This window comes from Panthera tigris, chromosome C1, assembly GCF_018350195.1.
Source record: "Panthera tigris isolate Pti1 chromosome C1, P.tigris_Pti1_mat1.1, whole genome shotgun sequence".
NCBI lineage: Eukaryota > Metazoa > Chordata > Mammalia > Carnivora > Felidae > Panthera > Panthera tigris.
The window spans coordinates 146,667,365-146,694,646 of record NC_056667.1 but is presented as its reverse complement, the minus strand read 5'-3'; the positions used below and the strand labels follow the sequence as shown (position 1 = coordinate 146,694,646).

General features: G+C 38.6%; 1 protein-coding gene across 1 annotated transcript in view; it reads left to right on the top strand.

The window, feature by feature from the left end:
- Nucleotides 1-27,282, top strand: part of CCDC148 (coiled-coil domain containing 148) — a 253,617-nt gene that overhangs the window by 88,709 nt on the left and 137,626 nt on the right. Inside the window, exons 9-10 of the mRNA XM_042994492.1 lie at nucleotides 16,933-17,071; nucleotides 19,654-19,860. Coding sequence (XP_042850426.1) covers nucleotides 16,933-17,071; nucleotides 19,654-19,860 — 346 coding nt within the window. The remainder of the gene's footprint in view (nucleotides 1-16,932; nucleotides 17,072-19,653; nucleotides 19,861-27,282) is intronic.

Sequence of the window (27,282 nt, the reverse complement as noted above, 5' to 3'; positions counted from 1 at the left end):
TCTTTAGTGGAAATTTATAAATCAGTACTAATAATAATTGACTGCAATGGAAAAATGTACCCATGGAATTATGTTACTTGTAATTCACTGTGATTTTGTTCTACAGTAAACACAAAATATGTTTTATAAAAATTTTTAAAACACATTACATTTTTTTAAGAAAATGGACTTTTAGTTGTATCTGAAAATGACAAATCCTCTTCTGAATAACAAATACAACATTAGGGGATTTAAAATTCACCTTTGACAGGGTCATCTTTTGTGGTATAAATCCTTCTTTAAAAATATTTTTTTGGGGAGAGCACCAGGTGGGGGGACAGAGAGGGGGGCAGAGGATCCATACTGGGCTCTTCACTGACAGCACTGAGTCCAGTGTGGGGCTTGAACTCACGAACTGTGAGATCATGACCTGAGCCTAAGTCAGATGCTCAACCGACTGAGCCACCTGGGTACCCTTTCTGTAGTGTAAATTCTATATTAAAATTAATTTAATGAATAAAGCCAGAAATGCCACTGTAGGGTCAGATCAATAGCTTACCTCATGTGTGTTTTGCATGTGAAGTTTCTGCAGAATATTTTATAGGAAAATAAGCCTTTTATTCTAGTATATTGACCTCTAAATTCTCTTCAAAGAATATATATTTTAAAAGTTTTTTTAAATTTATTTTGAGAGAGAGAGCAGGGGGGAGGGGCAGAGAGAAAGGGAGAGAAAATCCTAAGCAGGCCCTGTGCTGCCAGTGCAGAGCCTGAAACAGGGCTCAAACCTATGAACCATGTTTATGACCTGAGCCCAAATTAAGAGTCAGATGCTTAACCGCCTGAGCCATCCAGTTACCACCAAAGAATATGTATGTTAAAAGAAAGGATAATTATTCAAGTGACACGTTTATAGTCAATTAAAGTAAGCCTTTTACTATATTTCTTATATTTCTTAATGTATTGCCTATAAGTGAAACTCCTTTATATGAAATTGCTAGTGTTAAGGAATAAGTGACAACAAGGAAAACCTTAAATCTTATCAAGTAGAGTTACTTGCTTTAGTAGCTTCTTGATCCAACTCTGGTTACAGCTTTTACTTGTCTTCATATACTAGGCAATCGTAGGTGAAGTCCAAACCTTTCCTGACCCAGGCTTTTTTCTTACATCTCTGTGGCAATGGTCGTGGTTCCTCCTGGGCAGAAACTTTTTGTTCTTCTAAGAGCCCCTACTCACCCTGCCTCTCTGCCTTCCTTTTTTTTTTTTCTTCCCACCTTTCACTAAAGCTGGGAAAAATTAATAATATATCATTTATATGTGTTGATTGATTAATTACATTTTAATTGAAACTCAGTCACAATGAAATGTTAACTCAACCATGCACTTAGTTGAAGTCTCTAATTATAAAATAAACCTTCTCTCTCCTTTCCCCATCTCAACCTTGTTAAAGAGATTTTAGAGCTCATTAAGCAAGAGCGAGACGGGTGTGGGTTTTCTTTTGTTTTTCCAGGGGGATGCATTATAATCAGGCTGCTGTGGCTATTGTGAGAAATAAGCCCACTGACCCAATCAAAGGAGGGATACAGAGACTCAGAGCACAGTGAAATGAGGCTTTAATCAACATTCTTGCAAGAGCATTGTCTGATGGACAGGCATACTGGGGGCTGTTGCAGCAGGCAATTTATCTCCTAGCATGCAAGTCCCTCCCCTGGTTCCTCATTGGCTGAGTACTACAGATGTTACAGCCTTACCCGGAAGTCACCTATGCCCATGTAAGGCAAAAGTAGTCTGATTGGAACAAATGTATATTCCTTGAGGTGATGCACAGACTTCTTTGGCTCATGCTCATTGCAAAGCCCATGGAAAATAAGCCTGTGAAATGGGAAGGGGGAAGAAAAAACAGGAAGTGAAGTGTGTAAGGGATTCAGACTCCATTGTGGGGGAGGAGGAGGGGTTTGTACATATTTCCAATAGGTTGTAAACCTATTGTTAACTAGACAGCACAACTTTTATTTGGTATTTATGAAAATGAATCATTTCACTTCTCACAGCTATGAAGAAGGTCAGTTTGAGTCCTACCTTTTATTTTATTTAATTTTTTAAATGTTTATTTATTTTTGAGAGAGAGAGAGAGACTGAGTGGGAGTGGGAAGGGGCAGAGAGAGAGGGAGACACAGAATCTGAAGCAGGCTCCAGGCTCTGAGCTGTCAGCACAGAGCCCAATGCAGGGCTCCAACTCATGAACCACGAGATCGTGATCTGAGCCGAAGTCAGATGCTTAACTGACTGAACCATCCAGGTGCCCCTTTGACTCCTTCCTTTTAAAGCATGTTGGCTGCCCCATTACACTTCCTCCCAGATGAATCTTGTCCCCCTAGAACATCTGGCTAGGATTGTGGTGTTTCTAGGTTAGCAGCTCCTAAACCTGGAAAAGTTTGCCTTAGCAGCCTGAAGTGGATGCTTTCCACTAAGACCTATCTTCACAGCCCATTTTCCTACCTTATTTTTCATCTGAACTCAGTTTCTGCTCTTCCTTTGTACAACACTGTATCACTCAGAAAAAAGTTGAGATACACAGTTCTATTGCCATTACTGAAGGTTAAGTAGAGAATATGATGGACATACATCACATGCTAAGTTTTCTTCAGCGGGAAGGTACACTGAGGAAAAAATAGCTTAGGAAAGCTTAGTGGAGGAAATAAAATTTGCTATAGGTTCAAAGAATGAGTAGAGTTTGGATAAGACAGGAGACAGGGAGGACATTCTAAGAAGGGATGTTGCATGACTAGACTGCAAACCCCTTGAAGACAAAATAATTTATTAGCAATATTTGTATCCTTAGCACCTGGCCCATCCTGGCACAGAGCAGCTTTCAAATAAATGATTGTTCCGTTGAGTTGAATTAAAGGTGAAAACAATGAAGGTAAGAGTGGCAAGGCATGTTAAGGGAGCAGTAGGAATTCACTTTGGAGGAATATATGTTCATAAGTTCTAGCTTAATAGTCTGTCACATATAATTATCCAGAATAAATTTTATATAATTACTGATATGTTTTGCTTGATGAAGATTCATTGGGAAATCCTTAACATACAGTGGTTTCTGCTAAGCTCCTTGGTAGGAGAGTCAACAGACAGACTAGACTAGAATATGGCCTTGCCTTTATGAAGTCTTAGAAAAGGGGTGCCTGGGTGGCTCAGTCGGTTAAGTGCCCGACTCTTGATCTCAGCTCAGGTCTGGATCTCAGGGTCATGAGTTCAAGCTCCACATGGGACACTGCGCTGGGAGTGAAGCCTACTTAAGAAAAAAAAAAAAAAGAAAGAAAAAGAAAATAAAAGGCTTAGAATGTTTAGGGGAAGCAACAAACACACACACACATATCCTGACCAAATAAAGACTATGTGCAAGAGTCAACTGAAGAGACTATTTTACAAATATGCTGGCAATAAATGATGAAGCATCAATAACACTAAATGCGTTTTCAGGAGTAGTTTTTTTGAAGAAGAAACTGGGAGAGTAACTGGGCTATTTTGAATAAATACAGAGGTGGTTGGCATCAGCAATCTGTGGTTGGTGGGCAGTAAGGCATGTAAATGTACTATTCTAATGAGTACAATGAATTATATGTTTAGCTATAGTATTAACTGGACCTCTACTTTGCCAGTATCTGCCAAGATTTTGATAAGGCCATTTTCTCCTTTGGGTCTAGTTATTAGGCCTTGTGAGAATTCATATAGATTGTGTGCATTTATGTCCATGCCAGCACAAGTGATGGGTGCTTATTTTAAATAGATGCATAGTGCTGTGACATAAGGTTGAAATATCTGGGGGACATTTTTAAACTATAAAATTTTCATTGGGCTAAAGACAGTGGATACCATCATTAATCCCAACATTTATTTTAATTCTTTCTATTTTTTTAGCAGCTCACTGGTTTGGGTTGGAATGACTGTGTCCCCAGGTCCAAAGGTAGGCTCTGGTTGGGAGTGTGTACCAGTCAGTAACCTCATTTCCCTGAGCTACAGTGACTTGATTTTACTATGAGTGGCATGGAAAGCTACTGGGAGCAGAAGTGTGAGAGGATTTTGGAGTAACAAGACCTAACTTATGTTTTAGCAGGACCACTTTGGGAGTTGCTGTGTTTAAGATGGAAGCAGGGAGAAGCAAGAAAAGATTGAACACTTAGGAGATTATTAAAGTGGGAGATAATGGTGGTCTGGATCAGCAAGTGGAGGTGGCATGAAATAGCCAGCCTTTGGACACATTTTAAGGGTTTAGAGCCAACAGCATCTGCTGATAGAGTTCATTAGGCACGTGAAAAAGAACAACAAAAGAATAGTCCAAAGTTTTTGGGTTGAGCAACTGAAAAATGGAGTTCCCATCAACTGAGATGGGGCAGACTGTAAACGATGTAGGGTTAGGCTGTGTGGAAGATCAGGTGTTCAGGTTTGGACATATTGAGTTTGAGATGCTGTCAGATGTCTAAGTATAGATTTGTGAAGGCAGTCAGTTACATGACTTTGGGGTTCAGGAGAGAGATCTGAGCTGGAGATTCATGTTTGTGAGTCACCACCATGAAATTGGGTGTGATCACCGAAATAGTGAGTGAAGAGACAAAGGAGAGATCCCTAGAATCTGCTGACATTACAGAGTCAGTAAGAAGAGGGGTAACCAACACTGGGTGTTGAGAAAAGATCTGTGAGATATGAAGAAAACCAAGGAACTATGCTGTCCAGGAAGGCAAGTAGAGAGGGAGTGGTCAACAGTGTGAGCTGAGGAAGGATCATCACTGAGTAAATGCTGCTAAGTCAAATAATATACGACTGATAATTGACCCTTGGCTCTAGAGAACAAACAACTGTTGAGTCGTTGGGAACAAATGCCTAATTGGGTTGGATTTAAGTGACTGGGAGGAGAGGATTGAAGACAACCTTGAATATTGTCTTGAAAGTTGAAGTACCTACAACTCTTCTGAGAATTTCTTTCGTAAAGGAGAGCAAGAAAGTAGGGCCAGACTTTTATGTTGTTGCTTGGTCTTTTGTTTTGCTTAAAATGGGGAAAATATTACTATATTTGATGCTGATGAGAAAAATCCAGTAATGGGATTTGGTACACAAGTAGGGGAAGAAACACTGATGGCTCATCTACTACAGTAACTGGTGGGGATGCAGAGCACATGGTGCAGGTGCTGAAGAGGTGAATAGATGTCATAGTGGCAGTCCATGGAACTCTGGGGGTGGTTCCAAATATACATGACAAAGAAGTTTATGAAGACCTCCCTGCTCATCAAAGCAATAAAATTTTAAAAAAATACTCAGATTTTGGGGCACATGGGTGGCGTTGTTGTTTAACTATCCAACTTTTGGTTTTGGCTCAGGTCATGATCTCACAGTTCATGGGTTCAAGTCCTGCATCAGGCTCTGTGCTGATAGTGTGGAGCCTGCTTGAGACTCTCTTTCTCTCTCTGCCTCCCTTGCTCATGCTCTCTTTTTCTCTCACTCTCAAATTAAATAAATAAAACTTTAAAAAAAGATTTTTACCTACAAAATGGTAAAGCATTAAAAAAAATATCCAAGGTTGAAAATATGGAAGAAATGGGCATTTTTATACATGAATGGTATATAAACTCTTTTGGAAGGCAATCTGGCAATAAATCATCAAAAATTTATAAATGTGAATTATTGTTGTTTAGAAATAATCTTAGAGGGAATAATCATAGAAGTGAAATAAATAGGTGGTTTCAAGGATATTCAATATTTCCCCCCATTCTTTAATGATAGCAAAATCTTTGAAATGACTAAATAGCCAACAGAAGATTAGCTTCATCATTTGTGATCCATCCATGTAATGGGATACCACAGTCATTAATAATTATATTAAAAAGATTTTAATGACACAAATAACTGCAATATGTTGCTATGCAACTTAATTAAGGGTTAGGCCACAAAATAGTTTGTATGAAATGGATTCTCTTACATATTTTTTTTTTCTTTTCCCTCTGAAAGTGTTACTTCTACATCTATGTAGCTACAGAAAAAAGACTGGAAGCTTATCCAAATAAACAATAACAGTAGTTATCCCCAGGTAGTAAAATCATAAATAAATTTGACATACATGTTTTTTCCTGTTTGTAAAGCAAAAACACAGGTTTTTAAAAATCCAAGTTAAAGAGTGAATTGATATGTAATGAGCACCCGTTACATGACATGACAAGTACATGCCATTTTAATCCTCAACATAGGCCATTTAGACAACTATTTTACAGATGGAAAAACTACAGCTGAGTAGAAAGTGAACAATTTCTCCAAAGTTTCTGAGCTAGCAGATAGCTGAGCAGAATGAGTTTCTTCTGCTCATCTGTCTTGAACGCTTTTCCCTCACACCACACAACTTTGAGCATTTACATTTATCAATCACATTGGTAAATTGTGTTCACTGCTAGATAAGTAAGTACTGTGCAATAGAAGTACGATGCAAGATGTGGACCACATATATAATTTAACATTAAAACTTAAAAAAAAATTTTTTTTGAGAGAGAGCGAGAGAGAACGCAGGGGAGGGATAGAGAGAGAGGGGACACAGAATGCAAAGTAGGCTTCAGGCTCGGAGCTGTCAGCACAGAGCCCGATGCAGGGCCAGAGCTCACAATCCACGAGATTATGACCTGAACCAAAATTGGATGCTTGACTGACTAAGCCATCTAACACCCTATAATTTAACATTTTTAAGTGGCCATATTAAAATCTTTTTTAAAGAATGAAATTTATTTTAATAATATATTTCATTTAACACAGTAGTTCCAAAACATTATAGTTTCAAGATACAATCAATATATCAAAATTATTAATCAGATATATTACATTCTGTTTTTCATAGAAAGTCTTTGAAATCTGGTTTCATTTTATATAAAATAAAATTTAATATTTCAAAGTCTTTGAAATATTATACTTGTAGCACATTTTAGTTGGGACTAGCCACATGTTAAGTCCTGAATAGCCACATGTGGCTCATGGCTACTGTCTTGGACAGTGTCCTTTAAAGGATATTGTCTTTTACTAAAACATAGTTTTTAAAAATCTGACTGCAATTGAACTTATTTCTTTATTCAATACGTGTGAAGCTATTTAGATTCTATTTAGTCTGTATTTCATTAGTAATGTGAAGACAAGTTTAATTGCTTGTTTTAGACTCAGATGAGATTGTGGCTTTAATTTCCTAACATTTGGATGAATTAATCATATAGATGAGATATAATTGTCTGATGCTCCATTTAGCTATGTCAGATGTGAAGCCAATATGCAGCAAAAGCTATAGAGTGATAACAAGTAATTTCTACGTTATTGTTTGATAGATATATTAAATTTTAATTATTGATCCGTAATTATTCTATTATTTTATGAGATCAGAATCTGAGTACTGTTTAAAATCAACAATGATTATAACAATTCTGTCCCTCTATGTGTATATTGCCAAGACCCATAGTTTCATATTTTCTCAACTAAATTATTTCAATTTACTTGTTACTTGAAAGTTACTATTGGGGTGCCTGGGTGACTCAGTTGGTTAAGCGTCCGACTGTGGCTCAGGTCATGATCTCACTGTGCATTCGAGCCCCACGACCGGTTCTGTGCTGACAGCTCAGAGCCTGGAGCCTGTCTCAGATTCTGTGTCTCCCCTTCTCTCTGCTCCTCCCCCGCTCATGCTGTCTGTCTCTCTCTGGTGTGTTACTTAGTCACATAGGTTACATGACCCACTTGAGCAACATCCTGGGTCACTGCAACTCTCATTTTCTCTTGACATATTCCAACATGGATTGTCCAACCTGGCTTGGAATTTATATTTGTTACAGGGAGGTAATAGTTGTAGACTATCGTTTTATTTTTTGTCATGTATATTTAATATCTTTCTCTTAAAATAAACACATCATTGAAAATACTTTATGATTAATTTTTTATAATTTTTTAATGTTTATTTTGAAAGAGATAGGGAGAGACAGAGTGTGAACAGGGGAGGGGCAGAGAGAGAGGGAGACCCAGAAACTGAAGCAGACTCCAGGCTCTGAGCTGTCAGCACAGAGCCCGACGCAGGGCTGGAAGTCACAAACCACGAGATCATGACCTGAGCCGAAGTCCGACGCCCAACCGACTGAGCCACCCAGGCGCCCCAATTACTTTATGATTCTTAAATCAAAAGCCATATGTGGTGATTGTTCAACCTACTTTGGGTTTGTCGTGGGAAGACAGTATATTTTAAATTCTTTTGGCTATAGTGGAATGCATTTTATCAAGGGAACAAATGGATGCAATTTTTGTAAGATACCCTAAAAACTAGTCTTGGAGTTTGCCTTGCTTAATTAATAACAAAGTCTGTACATTTACTTGGATGTTATGTTTATTTAAGTGTATCTGTGAAACTATGTCTGAGAATAGTGGTTATAAATTTCTAGGTCAACAGTCTTTATAGTAGTATCATTGCAGCCCACACCTACCTTCTTGGTATAATTGTTTCAACTAGAAACTACACAGTGTAGTGGTGTATAAGGCTACATTTTTAATAGTTTGGAAACTGAAGAATCTGTGTTTTAAGGGATGAAGGAGTAAGAGCCATTTATGAGAGGCTTCTGTTCTTTGCTTGATGTGAAATCATATTAATCTTGAGTAAATCAGATTGGAGAAAATGGAAACAGCAGCTTGACAGATTTGTGTCCAGGACAATTGACATATGTTATTTTTTAACGTGGATAAAACAGATAGAATTTATTATTAAAATAATAAAATACATGTAACTAAAAACAAAGATAAGATTAAAACTTCTATGGACAGACTTGTCAAATTTTGACAAGAGAGGAATTATAATGCTATATTATATATCAAATCAATTGCATATAACAAGGCTTTCCTACTCCTTATAACTTGAGGTCCAACTGTGGATATATATAATCCTTTTGAGGAAACCATATCATTAGAACTGAGACTATGGAGAACCAGTAATGTAATAAATTATCATCATGAGTGTGGCCTGAGGGGAAGGGGAAGAAAAAAAAGAAATTATAATCACCACCTTCATAGGTTTATGTCTACTTGCCATATTAGTGCCTATATAAGAACATAAAGTTAAATATTGTTAATGTCTAAAAAATAATGAACTGAGAAAGAGAACCATCAAACTTCTAATCCACTCATACTTTCTTCATGAGTACTGGTAGTTGGTTTGAGGTGATATGATAGCATTTTTATGTGGCATTTAAAATTTCAAAAGCCTGGGACATCTGGTTGGCTCAGTTGGTAGAGCATGTGACTCTTGATCTTAGGGTTGTGAATTCAAGCACCACTTTGCAGGTGGAGCCTACTTTAAATAGATGATAGATGATAGATAGATAGATAGATAGATAGATAAAATTTCAAAAGTCCTTATGGTTAATTAAATTTTTCCTCATGCTATCTCAAAGAAATAGGCCAGTTTTATTATTCTTGTTTTTGAACCTGGAAAATGGAGTCATAATGCCTATATAAGTAACTTTATTCACTTCAACTGTATTGCACTTAAAAATCTTCTTGCTTCCCCAAAATGAAGAATAACATGGTAACATGGAGACAAATTCTGGCTCAATAGGGTTAAAAAAATAGAGCTTACCGTATGTTTTCATTCTTATGTGGATCCTGAGAAACTTAACAGAAACCCATGGGGGAGGGGAAGGAAAAAAAAAGAGGTTAGAGTGGGAGAGAGCCAAAGCATAAGAGACTCTTAAAAACTGAGAACAAACTGAGGGCTGATGGGGGGTGGGAGGGAGGAGAGGGTGGGTGATGGGTATTGAGGAGGGCACTTGTTGGGATGAGCACTGGGTGTTGTATGGAAACCAATTTGACAATAAATTTCATATACTGACAAAATAAATAAATAAACATTAAAAAAATAAAAAAATAAAAAGCTAAAAAAATAAAAATAAATAAAAAAATAGAGCTTATAATGTGTTTATAGATTATCTTGTCTTTACTGATTCTGTTCATTTGAGTTTGAGCTGTTTTTGTTAGTTTTGGGTTTTTGTCTCTAAAATGGCCCTTGATGTTGAACACCTGTCTGTTGCCAATCATCTGAGGAATGTTAGTGTAGATGGTGGTCTCTGGATACATTGGATCTGCATCTCTTCATCCTTCATAGTACTTTCCTTCCAAAGCAATATTAGGATGCCACATTTTATTTTATTTTATTTTATTTTATTTTATTTTATTTTATTTTATTTTAATATGAAATTTATTGTCACATTGGTTTCCATACAACACCCAGTGCTCATCCCAACAGGTACCCTCCTCAGTGCCCATCACCCACTTTCCCCTCCCTCCCACTCCCCATCAACCCTCAGTTTATTCTCAGTTTTTAAGAGTCTCTTATGGTTTGGCTCCCTCCCTCTCAATTTTTTTTTTCCCTTCCCCTTCCCCATGGTCTTCTGTTAAGGTTCTCAGGATCCACCTAAGAGTGAAAACATATGGTATCTTTCTCTGTATGACTTATTTCACTTAGCATAACACTCTCCAGTTCCATCCATGTTGCTACAAAAGGCCATATTTCATTCTTTCTCATTGCCACGTAGTATTCCATTGTGTATATAAGCCACAATTTCTTTATCTATTCATCAGTCGATGTACATTTAGGCTCTTTACATAATTTGGCTACTGTTGAAAGTGCTGCTATGAACATTGGGGTACAAGTGCCCCTATGCATTAGCACTCCTGGATCCCTTGGGTAAATTCCTAGAAGTGCTACTGCTGGGTCATAGGGTAGGTCTATTTTTAATTTTTTGAGGAACCTCCACACTGTTTTCCAGAGTGGCTGCACCAGTTTGCATTCCCACCAACAGTGCAAGAGGGTTCCCGTTTCTCCACATTCTCTCCAGCACAGGATGCCACATTTTAAAAAGTCATTTTTATTCCCCTCAGTTAGCTATCAAATAGGATATCTAGGGCTGTAAGCAAAAGAATTCCAACCCAAGCCAAAGTCACTTAAACAATAAGGTGATTCCTTATTTTCCACAAAGTACAGAGGTAGAGAAGCCCAAGAACAGAGAAGCCTGGTTTTCTGCATTCTCTTACCCTGACTTCCTGAAGCACTGCCCACTACAACACACAGAAACAGAAAAGGACCTTTTCTTATTCCCTGTAAACTAGAAAACCTTTGACTTGTAAGACTTCTCCTCACATTTCATTGGCCAGAATGGGTCGTTTGTCCCTGCCTGGATCAAATACTGACCATACGAATGGATGTTTGTAAATGTCTTAAAATAAATCAAGATTTACTCCCAGGGCTGGGGATGGTGCTCACCTTCCCTAGAGTGGGGACCCTATGGGGAAGGTAGATCTTGAATAAAATTAGGATTCTGGTGGGCAGGAGCAGGAGTAGGGGCAATGTCTGCCACAGTTACCTTTTCCTTACACTTCTTATGAGGAATATAATTATTAAAAATGTAGCATATGGAGTGGTTGAGCCATTATGTTTTACTTTTAACAGGCTGTTTTATCTTGATCATATTCTTTCAAAATTTCCACTAGGAATAATATTGCGTCTTAAAACTAGTGTAGATAGATGTAGGGACAAAGGATGGTTTAGGAGGCGTGCCATCATCCCAGATACTCCACTTATAAAAAAATACACATTCCAAGTAAAAAATTGAGCTTTCTATGACAATTACTCCAAAAAAAAAATCTAAGTAAAAATAGCATACTTGCCATGTCAATAGGAAGTGTAGCTTCCAAATAAATCACTTAACCTCCTCCTCTTCTGGCCAGATTCATACCCTTAAAACCTTCTATAAGAAATTCGGGTGCCATCAATTTTCAAACCTGCCATATTTTCACTTTCCTGTCACCTCTCAGAAGAAGGAAGTGTGCCTTTGGATGGTGATGCGAGTTCTGGCTTTACCTTATGGGCCATTTTGTTATTGATTCTTTAATTTAGTGGATTCCGGCCATACTTTTGAGAGCCCACCTTATTCTGGCTGTCACCTCCCACCTAAGAAGGCAGACCCTGGGGACCCTGGAGGTGAGAACTGCTGAGTGGGAATGGCTCTCCTGAAAAGACAATGTACTTACCAAAACAAAATCCAAGGAGGAGATTCTCTTGGTCAGAAACAAGTCTAAAGCTAGGGAGCCCCCTGCAACCAGGCTGAAAATCAAAGATAGATTTATATTTGGACAATGAGGGTAGGGTGGGGTAGTAGTTGGGTAGGGAGACAGTTTCAAGAACCAGGCTGATTAGATTCAGTGTTTGAGTCTGATATGGAAAGATAACATTAAAAAGTAAGGTCAAGCTGTATTTTCTAGAGGGTCAGACCCAATACAGGCAAACAAGCAGATTATGTCAGAGCTATATTTTATCCACATTAATCCTCCAGTGTTTCACTGCAATCCTGCTTCTTAGTGGAGGATCCCTAGGTGTCTCCCGCCACCGTTAACACTAGAAGAGTTAAGAGTTTTTCTTTGGACCAGATTCACTGTGGCCAGTTGCCAATCTTGAGCCAGCTGTCTGATGCATCAGGTAGCCTCAGGAGATACTACCATTTTGCTGGAAAGCTGCCTTCACTATGAGAAAATTATAAAACAACTTTGAGCCAGTTTGTAAGCACAATGTTTATTTTCATAGACTTACTCCTGGTGTTAAAGTACCTTTTACCCTTATGTACCTTGCTTGCCACTATTGGCTGCCTCTCTACCTCTTCCCCACCACAAATGTGTTTTGATGTCATGGAGCCAGAACCTTAAGGAAGAGGCTTAAACATGACTAAGAAGAAAATTGGTAGCTAAGTTAATTGTGAGTCAGTTTAGGATTTCTGGAATGATTCAGACAGGTAGAATTAGGGAGATAGTCAGCCTTGGTGTGGCTGGATTCTCACAGCCATGGCTCTTCTTTCCTGAATTACCTATTTTGTTTCACATCCTGGGATATCATGATGAAATTATATCATGGGACTTCATTATGGGGCAGGAACAGTGGGTGGGGATTGAGTGGTAGCTATCTCACACTTCTGAAGTCTGGAATTTCCTCAAGTGTTGGAAGTGCCCAATACACCTGGAAACTGTAAAATCTTGGTGTGCTGTAATAAAGATGAAAGTTATGAAACCTTTGAAATTAGAAATTTCGGATGGACAAAAAGAATAGAAATTACACAAACCTGCCAAAGATATTTTGTCTAAAGATAATTTAAAAATTGCAAAAATTTAGGATGACTTATAAGCCTTCATTAAACTTTTCTTTAAAATTATGGAGTCACTTTCCAAATTGAGAAAATAGGTAAGCGATCAGAATATTTTTCAATAGGTGTGTGGTTTAGCTACTTCTGTCATTATAATCACCAGCAAGTTAAACAAGAACTTCGGAAGGTAAAAGCTAACCTTAGTTATTTTATATGGCTTAGCTATCTTACATAGATTTTTTCTGCACAATGGAAAGATGTTTGATTAGTAAAGGTAAATGTTCAGATTGGAAGTTAGAAATGCAGATTTATTAAATTTTATTTTATTTTAGAGGCTAAGAAGGGAACAGCTACTTTGTTATTGTGAAGAGGCTCTTATGTTTGAATATTCCTCCTAGATTTTTACTATCCAGAAGACTCAGTGTATATATTATGGTGGGAGCTTTCTCCCTCACCAACTGCATCCTAATGGAGATGTATGACTGTGCCATTACTATTGCTGATGTGAATATTTGCCTCAAAATGTAAGCCTGTGGCTCTGGAAATGACTATAAATACTCTAAAATAATAATATTGTGAGTATTTATGTATCATTTTAAAGCCTGTTTTTAGTTTTTATTCTATGTATATTAGAAAAATGACTTACAATTTGTGTAATTATGGTAATTGGAAAAAGCTGTTGAGATGTGAGGGTTCTAAAATCAATAAGAAGAGCAAAAATGGATCATTTGTGACATACGTGGTTTGAAATAGTTTTACTGTTATATTATCATTTCATATGTTTAAGTGGTTTTAATGTTGTCACTAAAATGGCACCTAATTAATACTTTCACACAATATATAAAAATGCACTCAGTACCACAAATTCTCCTGCTGCTACATTTATTTATGGCAATGTACACCCGTTAATGTGTGCTTTTATTTGAAAAGCATTTTTGTAAATGTTTGCTATTTGCACTTTCTCTTAGAGTATAGCCGCAATCTTGCGCCACCATTCAGTATGAGAGATCATCAAAGCAATTAGCTTAGAAGTACTTCTCCATTTACCAAAGGACTAAAACTACTTTTGAAAATTATGGGTAAGATTGCTTCGAGATTATCGTAGGTCAGGTTCTGTAGAAGGAAAGCTGAGACAGGAATTGTAAGAACAAGTGATTTGTTGGGCAATACTCTCAGGAGAAGGATGGTAAGGGAAGAAGGAAAGAGGAGGGGGAAATATCTATGCATGGAGGTGATCTCAGTAGAAATGGGCTGCAGTTTGCTGCCACAGTGAAACTCTCGAGCACGAATGGTATCATGGAATTGGTTCTATCGTGAGGCAAGTAGGCTGGACTTTGGTACCCCTGTATCAGCCGAACATTGGTTGCAACTGGCCCTCGAGAACTGGTGGGAGAGAAGCCTCCTCGGTGAGGCACTTCCCATTTGGTCCAGGGCAAATTCTCCAGAAAAGGGAGGTGCATCTGTGAATTATCAGCATCTTGGTGATGGGAATTCTGGTTAATATGGGAGATCAACAAGGCAACAACAGCATCTGCTATATAGATGAATGACAACTTAAAAGAACAGAGAATTTACTGGACCTCAGTTCTATTATTTTCCCTTCCTCAGCACACACCCCACCACACACACCTATATTTGTAATCAAATAAAGGTGGGTAGTCATGTTCAAGTCCCTTTGATTAGAGAAACAGTTGAAATTCATAAATGAAGACATGGACTTCAGGCCTATTCTTTTTTGTTTTTTGTGGTGTAGTAATAGGAAATTTATGGGCGCCCGGGTGGCTCAGTCGTTTGAGTGTCCGGCTTCAGCTCAGGTCATGATCTCATGGTCTGTGGGTTCAAGCCCCGGGTTGGGCTCTGTGCTGACAGCTTGGAGCCTGGAGCCTGCTTCGAGTTCTGTGTCTCCCTCTCTCTCTGTGCCTCCCCCACTCATGCTCTGTCTCTCTCTCTCTCTCTCTCCTTCAAAAATAAATAAAAACATTAAAAAGAAAAGAAAAGAAAACTTATGTGGACGAGTGCCTGGGTGGTTCAATTGGTGAAGCGTCTGACTTCAGCTCACTTCATGATCTCACGACTCGTGAGTTTGAGCCTGTGTCAGGCTCTGTGCTGACAGCTCACAGCTCAGAGCCTAGAGCCTGCTTCAGATTCTGTGTCTGTCTCTCTGCCCCTCCCCTGCTCATACACTGTCTCTCTCTCTCTCTCTTTCTCTCTCTCTAATAGAAAAAATAAACATTAAAAATGTTATTAAAAAATTTATGTGGCTGACTCTGCTATTAAAATGCATTTTTGTTATCACAAATGAAAATGAGTTCCTGGAGAGAGGACCTGAGGCATTGTCCATGAAGACTTGAGGGTGTTTCAAATGCCAAGTACACTTGGGCAGGCCTTTCTGAAGGCTTAATACCCCTAGATGTTTTGTTTGCAGAAGCCTTCTACTGTCTACACATTCATAACTGATTCAGACAGAACCAATGCATTCAGTGTGTTCGATGAATGAGTTCATCTTAAATTCTTTCTCTGCAATAGATTATTACATCATACAGAAGAACTGTAGAGTATGCTTCTTCCTGGTAGAACACCTCCAACCCTCTTTTCTTCCCATTATGGAGCTTAGTGAAGAGTATCTTTGAAAAAGAATTTTTTCTTTCTTGCTACTTACCGAAATACTGAAATGCTTTACAGAAACTAGGTAACCTTGTATGAGGACAGTGGAATCCCATTTGTATCACTAATTCAAAGAGATCTTTATTCTATTTTCAATTGTCAAATATTTTTCAAGGGCATAGAAGACATATTATGTAAATTCTGTGAATTGCACAATTAACTTTAAAGCAGAAGATCATTGATATAGTAGAAATAAACAATAGCAAGTCTCCATCTTGGATCAAATAAATACTTGTTGCTAATAATATTCACTCTGGTTGCATCTGTATTTGATTATTCCAATTTATTAAACAGGAATAACGATATGCAAATGAACCCAGAATAATAAAGAGACATTAATTCAGATTAGAAATCAAGCTGATATTGCAACCTTTTCACTCTGCATAGGGCTTTGCTAATTCTTTCTATAGAACACAAACCAGGCCAGTGCCTACGAGTATTCTGAAATACAAAAGGCATTTTGGAGCAGGTAGACATGTTATTGGATAGGACCTTGAAGAGCTCCTATTTACAAATGATTTCTTCAGTGGTCTGAAATTTAATACCATTGGTAATCTGCTCACTAACAATATCTAGTCTTAATCCCACAAAGTGAGAATTTGAGAGAATAGATGATCATTTTAGACTTGTTTTAAAGTCAAATCCTAAGTTAGTGCTTTCCTCAGGCCTTAATTTCCTTTGTACAAATGTTCATTTAATCATCTACATTTGTGTTTTCCTCCAGGAATAAAAATTCCTTTTTAGTCTGTATGTCTTAATAATTTATTTTCCAATATTTGTTTATTTCATCCATTGGTCATGGTTTTTAAAATATTGTTTTGGCAAGATAGAATAAATACTTCTAAAATATTATGTCACTTGGCAACTTCTTGAAATTATGCCTGGAACTCATGGCAAGACCCATAAAGGATTGAAGAACTCACTGTGTTATTAGAATTTAGAACATTTTCTATAGCACACATTTAATTTGGCTAATGTATTAAAAAAAAATAAACCACCCCAGACTTTGTTTTCTATAATCAGTACCATTTGCTAATAGCTTGAGCAGTGTGAATTCCCTCAAACTCCATGATTGCTTAACAATATGTTGTGACATTTTTCTTGCTTCCAGAAATTTCCACTTAAGTGAAGAAGACCACTGGATTTACCAGGCTGTTCTGGATCAGTATCCGACAGATCTCTGTGGTAGAAGGACTCTGTATCTCAACATGTTACAAAGATATTTTCCTCACAAATCTAGGCATGATTTGGTGAGTGCTGGACCCTAATAACAGCAAGTTAAATTGTTTCAGTGGTCCATAATAACTAAGCAAAATTTGTATTTCTACAATGGTGGTCTAAAAATTATTTTTTCCTATACTCTAGAAAATAATAGGGTTATAGGTTGAAAATCTCTCATTTTTCTTTTTTTTATGTTTATTTATTTTTGAGAGAGAAAGAGGGAGAGAAAGAGAGCACCCAAGTAGGGGGAGGGGCAGAGAGAAAGGAAGACACAGAATCCAAAGTACGCTCCATCTCGCTCCATCTCAGAGCCTGACATGGGGCTCAAACCCATGAACCATGAGATCATGACCTGAGCTGAAACTTAACTGACTGAGGCACCCAAATGCCCTGAAATTCTCTCATTTTTCAAGTTATATCATACATAAGAAGGTGGAGAACCCCTCAGGCCACATATATTCTCCCATGCTTACTTGCCCCAGAGATCTTTATTGTGGCTCCCTGGGTTGCTTTGCTAGTGTTTGACCTCTAGGGGTCTGTGCAGTCACTGGCCCACCCTCAGAGGTTCTGCAATCTCTGGGTCTTGCCCGAAAATGGGGTGCTTGCTCATCTGTCCGCAAAGCCTGCGCATCTCAGCCTTTTTTCTGTATATAATCTCCACCTCGACAATTCTGCTTGATCTCTCTAGTCAGGTCTGAAACACATGCCCCAAGTTAGAACTCAGAGTCATGACTGAAATTTCCCTGAGAAGGGCCTGGGAGACTATTGTTTCATTCTCTAGTTAATAAGGCCACAAAGACAAGAAAACAGAAGTTACCATGTCACCAATTAACTTCACAATAACTCACCTTAAAACATGTATGTAAACACACATGTGAAAGTCTTAACTTCTAAATGGGCCATGCTATAAAATATTATCAAATACTTTGCATTTTTGTAGTTGTTTTAAATTAAGCAAGTAATAAGACCAACATGTGTATCAAATTTACCTTATATCAGTCATCTAAACTGCTGTAAGACACATAACATTAGGTGAAAAAGTACTATTTGTATTCCTATTTTACAGATGAAGAAACCAGAGCAAAGGCCACAGCTAGTATGACCATCCTTTCTTATCCTTTCCTACCCCCCACGCCCCACCCAACAACTATTTAATTCTCACCTTTATAGCAGATACCTGTTTTATGAAAAACATGTTATACAATAAATAATTCACTCCAGTTTCTTTTGGTCTTAGTTTATTAAATTAGATCTTTCTCTTTATTCCCTGTTGATTCTATTTGTTTCTCTGACCAGCTGTCATTTTTAAGTTTGTAAATTTTTATGTTTACCTGCTATTAACATGATAAAGATTTTTATACTCACTTCTTATATTGGACTCATTAGTATGCATTTCTGCATGGTATATGCTTCCTTTCTTAGTGTTTGACAGATTTTAAGTATATTTTTGGCTTTTAGGAACAAAGTTCAGAAGTTTCCAGAAGAGATTTTGGTAGCTGATATTTGGTTTAATTGAAGCCATAGCTTGTTTTATCATGTCCCTGATTAACCATACCTAAATTATTATTTTAGGACAACGTTATCCTACTTGCTAGATTCTTTTCTCCTGCTGTTTAGGGGCTAAATAATGTACCAAATTCAGAGATGTGGTCTATACTAGCAAGATAAAGAATTATGTAGGTCAGTGTGGCTCTCAACTTCAGGAGACACAACTTTATATAAGGAGCATTTCAGAATCACCTACAAAGATTTTTCAAACTACTCAGGCACTCAGGCAATCTCCATTCCTATTCTTTCCCTCAGAGCTCTGAGGTCTCCCATGGTTGGGATGCATTGCCAACAGGAACTACCAGTACCCATGTGAGAATGTCATGTCCATCAGGAGTGCAGGATGGGAGGAGCTAACATCATTGCTGGAATTCCTTCAAGTTTAGACATACAAACACCTGGACATTCAGTAATCAAGGGCAGACTGAATTTTTAGGGTTATCATAGAAGTTTATGCTTATTAGCATGTATCTAACTGATGAACTTTAAGTAATTGTTAAGATACCCAATCTGATTTAAAGATGGAGTATTTTGGGGGTGCCTCTGTGGCTCAGTCGGTTCAGCATCTGACATCTGCTCAGGTCATGATCTCACGGTTGATGAGTTCGAGCCCTGCATCGGGCTCTGTGCTGACAGCTCAGAGCCTGGAACATGCTTCTGATTCTGTCTCCCTGTCTCCCTGCCCCTCCCCTACTCATGCTCTGTCTCTCAAAAATGAATAAATGTTAAAAAAAAATTAAGATGGAGTATTTTTGAAATTATATGTAGGGGAAGCAATGCTTTCTGTTCATAGGTTCATTGCCACATAGATGTGGAAGTTGTGTTAAGGCTGCCTCATCAGACTCTATCTTATACGAGGAAACTAGGACTTATAAGCTGGTCCTTAGTCACCAGTTAGCCATAAGCTCAGAACTACAGGACTGGTACCTTGTCCTGGTTGCTACATTTAATATTAAGATGTTTGTCCCCAATTTTTCAAAATCATTGGTTATAATTCATTTTTGTAACAATGACATAAAGCACAGGCTCAGTTTCATAATAAGTGTTTACCATCTCTTATCAGGTGGAACATGAGAAATATTGTGATCAGTATCGCTTTGCTAGGGAGCAGCGAAGGATCCTGATATCAAATTGGAATAAGAACAGGAGAGACTTTATGAAGAAGGCCGTACTGACACTTGCTGAGGCCTGTGCAGCACATGCCATGGAGGGCACGTTGGCAAAGGATAGGAGAAAGCAACAGGAACTGTGTGCTCATCTGAAAGCCAAGGTGAGGTGCTCTGCTAAAGGTGTTTCAGGATTTGCCCTGGTATTCATTTAAGAACCCACTTTCCCTTTTGTTCAAACTGAACCTAAAGTTCAGTTTCTCTAAAAATTTAATTTTCAATAAAATTGTTAGTTTGAGGGGCACCTGGGTGGTTAAGTATCCAACTTCAGCTCAGGTCATGATCTCGCAGTCTGTGGGTTCGAGACCCATACTGGGCTCTGTGCTGACAGCTCGGAGCCTGAAGCCTGCCTCAGATTCTGTGTCCCCCTCTCTCTCTGTCCCTTCCCCACTTGTGCTCTGTCTCTCTCTCTCTCAAAAATAAATAAACATTTAAAAAAATCTAAAAATTGTTAGTTTGAACCATATGAAATTGTGATTCTTTTAGATCAACAGTCTTCAACAATCAATAATTTCATATGGTTCAAGTGGAAGTTACCAAGAACCAAGAGGTTCATGTTTACGTTTGGACTGAGAGATATCCAACACGAACCACAAATGCTGCACACCAGAGACAGGTGCTGGATGAAATGTAGAATGTAACCATAAAGTCAAGTCTGATTCTGGCTCAAACACCCTGGGACCTCTCATTCACACTAAAGATGTAAAAAAGGTAAAATTATGAAAAAAAGAGAGAGGATTTGTGAAGAGATATGTTGAGGAGATCTCGATGGGCTGTGTAAGAGCCTTCAACAAAGTGAAAGAGGGAACGGATGGGGTGTTCCTCTTCCTCACACCCAGCGAGGGGCCTCCAGGGTGGCTTGGAGAGTTTAGGGGGCATCTCCTGCAGCTGGAGCTTAAAGATTGGTGTCTGATGCTTACAGGGAAATAGAGGAGCTGCCTCCGTGGCAGAATTGAAAACAAGGATGGCCTCTGTGTTGGGAATAACTGCATTCCCCATAGTGCACGAGTCCTGGAGGCCCCATGTGGAGTGTTGTTGGCAGGACCATTAAAAACAAATTGTATTGAGGTACAGCATACACACAGTAAAGTACACAAATCTTTATTTACTGATAAATGATGTGGTAGGGGAATGATAGAGCAACAAGTTTGATTCTATTGGTAGAAAAAAGATAACCTGGTAGGTGTTACACTATAGCAATTAATAGCTGTAAAATAGCTATGAAATATAAAAATAGCTATAAAAACAAATGTCCCTTTTAAAACATTAGAGGAGGGGCACCTAGGTGGCTCAGTTGGTTGAGTGGCTGACTCTTGATTTTCACTCAGGTCATGATCCCAGGGTTGTGGATTGAGCCTAGCATTGAGCTCCATGGTGAGCGTGGAGCCTGCTTAAAATTCTCTCTTCCTCTCTTTTGGCCCCTCCCTGACTCATGCTCTCTCTGTGAAACAAACAAACAAACAAACAAAACCAAAAAAAAAAAAAAAAATTAGAGGAAAAATGCCTGCTCTGCATTTTTTGTAAACAAAAAGATATTATTTTGGGCATTGTGTAAACTTGGGACCTAGAAGGAATAGAAGCTGCATCAAGTCTAATCTACCATGGGCTACAGATCTAATGCTCGTTTCTTCTCCATCTGTGGCTGATAAGAAACACACAGGGGTCAGGGACTGGGACAAGTCTTTATATACTCATAGTCTTTTTGTATTAAATTTGCACACATTGTCATTAGCCTTTCAGCTACTCTGTGGGGGATATTTTCTTTTTATTGTATTGCAATGAGGTAAACATGCATGCAGTAAAGCACAGAAACATAAGTGTGCAATTGAATGAAATTTTACAAATATATATTACCCATGTAAAAACCACCGAGATCAAAATATATAACATTTTCTGCAGCTCAGGTTCCCTCATGCCTCTTTTAAGTATATATTACCCATACCCATAACCCCTATTCTGAATTTATCACCATAAATTAGTTTTGCTTATTCATGAATTTCATACAACTCAAAGCACACAGTATATACTCTTTTGTACTTCTTTCATTCATCATATCTGTTAAGTTTCATTCTTGTTGCATGTTGGAATTGTTTGTTTTTCTTTATAGCTGGGTAGTATTTCATTGTAGATATGTCCCACAATTTATTTATATGTTATCCTGTTAATGGAAATTTGTGTTATCTCCAGGCTTTTGCTCTCATGATAACAGTGCTGTGTGAACACCCTTGAACATGTCTTAGGGTAGACATATACACTCGTTTCTATTGGATAAATGCCTGGGAGTAGGACTGCTGGATCAGGTGTGTTTGGCTTTAGAAAATACAGCCAAATAGTTTTCCAAAGTGGTTATACCCATTTTCAACCAGTTTCAATTGCTCCACATCCTCACCAACACTGGGAGTGCCAATCTTTACTTGTAGCTAATCTTGTGTATGTGTAGTGGTACCTCTATGTGCTTTTCATCTACATTCAGAATAGATTATGAGCAACTTTCCATTTGCATATTGACCATTTGATATCCGCTCCTGTGAGATGCCCACTCAAGACTTTTGCCTGTTTTTCTATTGGATTGTCTGTTTTTTCTTATTCATCTGTGTGTTCTTTATACATTCTGCATGCAAGTTCTTTTTTTTTTTTCCTGTGACTTTTCACGCTTTTAATGGTGTCCTTTGATAAACAAACAGTTCTTAATTTTAATGAAATTCTTTTTTTTTAACTTAAATGTCTGAGATATAAGTTTATGCAGTAAAATCACTCTTTTATAGTTAGCGTACAGTTCCATGAGTTTTGACAAATGCGTGACATGTAATTACCACCACAAGCAAGGTATAGACTGCTTCATCACCCTTCAGAAATCCTTCATGCCCCTTTGTACTCAACCCCACACCCACCTTCAGCCTTTGGCAACTACTGATCTCTATCCCTATACTTTTGGCTGTTTCAGAATGTCACAGGAACATAACCATACAGTATGTGGACTTTTGGGTCTAGCTTTTTTCACTTAGCATAATACATTTATGATCTAGCCATGTTGTTATGTGTATTAATAATTAACTCCTTTTTATTGCTGAGTAGTATTCCATGCCTGGGTTTAAGCACAGTTTATCCATTTATGACCTATTTTCAGTTTTTGGCAATTTGTGTTACTTTGCTTATGGTGGGCTTGGGCTTTAAGCTTCCCCTGTGAGCCTGTGCCTGGGAGACACTTGCCACTGTTGTTCCTTCCCCTGCAGTAGATTCTTACTAGACACTTGCTGGCCTGGTAGGGGAGAGGCATTCTGCTTTTTCGGTTCAGCTTCAGTCTCAGGCAAGATTTTTGTCTCTTGGTCTTGGGACTAGAACCTGCTTGGTGATCCTGCCCTCCACCCCATGGCAGACAAACTCTGCCTCGGGTCATGGTGGTTCTTGTGTGGGAGAGATCTTCCTGCCCCCTCCCACCCAAGAGAGGTGGGTTTCTTTTGTTTTGTTTTTTGTTTTTTCCCCGGCTATAATGGGTCTACATCCCTTACTAACCCCCCCCAGGGGCTTTTTTTTTAAAGGTTTATTTTTATGTTTGTGAGAGAGAAAGAGTTGTGTGTGTGTGTGTGTGTGAGAGAGAGAGAGAGAGAGAGAGAGACAGACAGACAGACAGACAGACAGACAGCAGAGAGCCAGATACAGGGCTCAAACAGTCATGACCTGAGTGTCAACCGACTGAACAACTCAGGCACCCCAGCGGTTTTTGTTCTATAGGGGTTTTGTTCATATCTCTTAGACCTGTGCTAACATAAGAGGCTTCCTCTGCACACCTCCCCTGACTCTGACCTTTCTTAGGAGCTTTCTGTGAAGTTTGTGGAGAAAAAGCCTGTGAGGGGGTGTAAATTCCCCTTATGTCTATAACTTTCATGGGTTCTATACTCTCACATCTATGACAGCAGCAAATTGTAAAAATTTAACTATTAACCCATTACAGACGATTAGCTGCAATCTTCTTACCCACTTCTACAGTGGCTGTGTCTTTCCCAGGTGCTCTGTCTCAAGTAAGCCAGTTTCCACATTGCTTCTCTCCTTAGAGACATCTGCCTTTCTGTAAATTTCAGGTTTATTTGCCCTCTGACCTCAGCTCTCTGATGGGTTCAAGAGAAGTTCTGATGTAGGCTATTCAGGTTTTTCTTGTGCTTCAAGTGGGAGGCAACAATCTTTCCAGCTTCTTACATTCTTAATGGAAGCTGAACGTCCTCATGAAATACTATTTATCAATTTTTCATGTGCTCTATTTAAGAAATCATTGGCTAATGGCACAGGGTCATTTTCAAAGGCATCCTGCTTGAGATTTTTCTGTCCAACAGGGCTCCTGCCAAAGGAGAGGGGATTCCCCCCAAAAAAGTGGGGTGGAATAGCAATAAATGGGAACCTGATAGGTGGAAGAGAAGTAGTTAGACAATGTACATGACCCACATTAGGGAAATTTTTCCAGAAACAGCCCAGCTATCAATCAAGAGAACAAAACTGGTAGGAGGGCAAGAGTCAGCATTAACCACCTGCCAGGTTTACTTGGGATGGCATCGGTCACCAATCTCATGAGAACTCTGCTGTCCTCTTCTGTACATCTTGTCCCCTTTTCCCTCCTGCCTGTGCACTCTGACTGTCTAAGCATCTAGGGAATGAAAGGAGATGTCATCATCTGAATAAAAGGGAAGAGTTGATGAATCTCTTGGAACCAGACCATTTAATTTTGAGTCAAGACTGTATTTTGTGACTTATGACTGTGGGCCCCTTTGTAACATGGGTGAGTTATGGGTTCTGCTTAGTTTTCATCTCGTGGCAGGAGAAATCTCTAAATGGGGGACAAAAATAATGCTGTGTTTTGATTATTTCTCACATGTAATGCTGTTCAGTGTATTGTGTATACACTGTGGAGTGTTCCCTACATTTCAGGCATTCTGATAGATGCTTTATAGTCATTTTGTCATGTTACCTCCAGTGAAAAACCTGAGATGTGCAGGGTTTGCTGCAACGGAGTACCTACCCAGTGAAATCAGGGGCTTGGTTTTTGGAAGCAATATAATATGGTGCCTCCTCAGACAGCCATGGTCACAAGATGGTGAACAAATATCTCTGAACCTTTGGAAACGAAGTTTCCGAAAAGTAAATGTGAGCAGAGGATGGTGGAACATAATGTAAACTGTGATACAAAATGGATTCTATTTCCCATAGAGATGGTGTTATCATTTGAGTTTGTGTTCCTGATCGAGGACTGAGGCTTAATAAATTATAGCTGTGAACACTAGTATATCATAACAGAAAAGGAGTAATCCTATCAATTCTATAGTAATTTAAAATATTAAATTATACTCATTTTGTTTTTACCTGGAAGGAAACTTGAAATTTACCCCCATCCTTCATTTTACAAGTCTAAAACCTAAAGTCCTGAAAGATAAAGTGACTTGCCTAAGGTTCATGCCAGCTCATTTGACTTGAAATTCAAAATTATCTTGGCCCTACATAGCTTTGCATACAAGAATCTTACAAAATAATAGAAGATATTTATTATACTGCGAGCCCCAGTGCACTATAAAATAGACCTACAGAATCTGAAAAATATTACTTCATTGTATCATATATTTGACCTTTCTAAAACTAACATGCTAGCTATAGTAAACATTAATTAAATGTTTAACCATAATTTTATTCTTAGTCTTGGAATTTAAAAAGCCTCTTGGGGGATGATTTAGATGACTCGTGCCTTTAAAGAAAAGCATTAAAGGAATTTTGCAATAATGAGTTTTCTCTCTCTCTTTCCCTCCTTCTCTGTTTTATTTTGGCTTTCTATCAGTAATGGATGTGGTAGCGAGTGCAGGCCTCTCACCCGAGCGGCGAGAAGAAAACAGGGAAGAATTCTCATTCTCCTGCTACCACCAAACCCACTCTTTGATCCCCTAAATTCTCTCAGACCACCAGCCCTTCCTCACCATCCAGCCTAGACCACTCTGTTAGCTGTGCACTTGATTTTTGGCATGCTTGTCTACACCATGGCTGGGAAACCTCATTCCCAGATCTGCTTTATGGTTGACTTTCTCTGCATCCATGCTGGGTGGCCAAGTGCTACTAAGGAAAAGTCACCTTCACCTGGACTCTGAATGCCACATGAGAGACCTTAGTCCTGTCCTTAGTTTGCCAATTCTCCCCGTTCCTCTTATGACTATTTCAAAAGGTCACCAATCCTTTCAGTAACCTTACCTAGTACCATACACCCTCCCCTTCATGCCCCGAGGAGGCAACTTACCTCCTACTTTATCAAAAAAAATGAAGTCATGGAGTTATGAGATAGATCCCTAATTCCTGCCCCGTACCCTATGTCTTTATGTCTTCTGCTAATCCCCCACTTTCCTCCTGATGCAGGATGTGATGCTTTCTACATGTTCATATCCAGTCCTTCTGCCAGTGTTTGGGACTCTGACCCATCTAAACACTTTAGAAACTTGATTCTACTGATTATCTCCTTTGATTATTTTCTTTCTTATTATGTGGGTATTTCTCCCAGCCCATAAATATGGTTAAGTCTTTCTTATTCAAATCAAACCTTCTCTTGACTCTAAATCATCCTCCAGCTCCTGGGCACCTCCTAATTTCTAACCTTTTCTTTGAAATCAAGCACTTGAAAGAATAATCTATATTTTCTCAGGACTTCTGACTGCCCTACTCTGTCAAGATCCTCTCCTCTCCCCAAGGTCACCAGTGACTTCCCAATTACCTAATCCTGTCAGTGCTCTAGCATCCTTATCTTAGTAGACCTCAGCTTCATTTCTCACTGTTGACCACGTACCCTTTGTTCTAAAATATTATTTCAGCTTCTAAAATATTATTCTGTTTCCCATATCTTTGAGGAATACTTAGTCTGTGTGTGCATTTGTCATTGTCTGCACAATCCTAAAACCCTGCTATCCTCAGGTTTCTATCCTTACTCTTTATTCTTCTTTCATTACTTCACTGGTTCCTAATCCCTCTCAGGTTTTTTACCTACCTTTATATGCTAGGTATTCTTCAATCTCCTCCCCACCTCCACCATCTCTGAGCAGCTCTCTCTTGAATCTCATTTATCCAGCTGCCTACCAATTACATCAACTTCAAAGTCTACAGATGCATCAGAGTCAGTGTCCAAAATAGGTATTTTTGTTTCCCTCCAGTAAATTTGCACTTTTTTTCTTAAAACTTAGCTTCCTCTTCTCCCTCACGCACCCCCGTAGCTATTTACCACCTTTGGAAATTTTACACCTTAACTCTCCACATCTTTCTTTCTGTCACTAGAAAGACCATTTCCTGGACTATTGCAGTAGTGCTCTAATGGCTATGCTTCACATCCTGCCCTTCTGAATTTTTCCCCCTAAGCTGCATGCAGAATGCTCTATCTAAAATGCAGTTGAGCTACCTTCCCTTCAGGACAATTCCTTGGTGGCACCCTTTGCTTATAACAATGGCAACACTTCCTGGCTTGCTTTTCTAGGTCCCTGCTATTATTGATTTTGCCTGGAATGCCTCTCTTACCT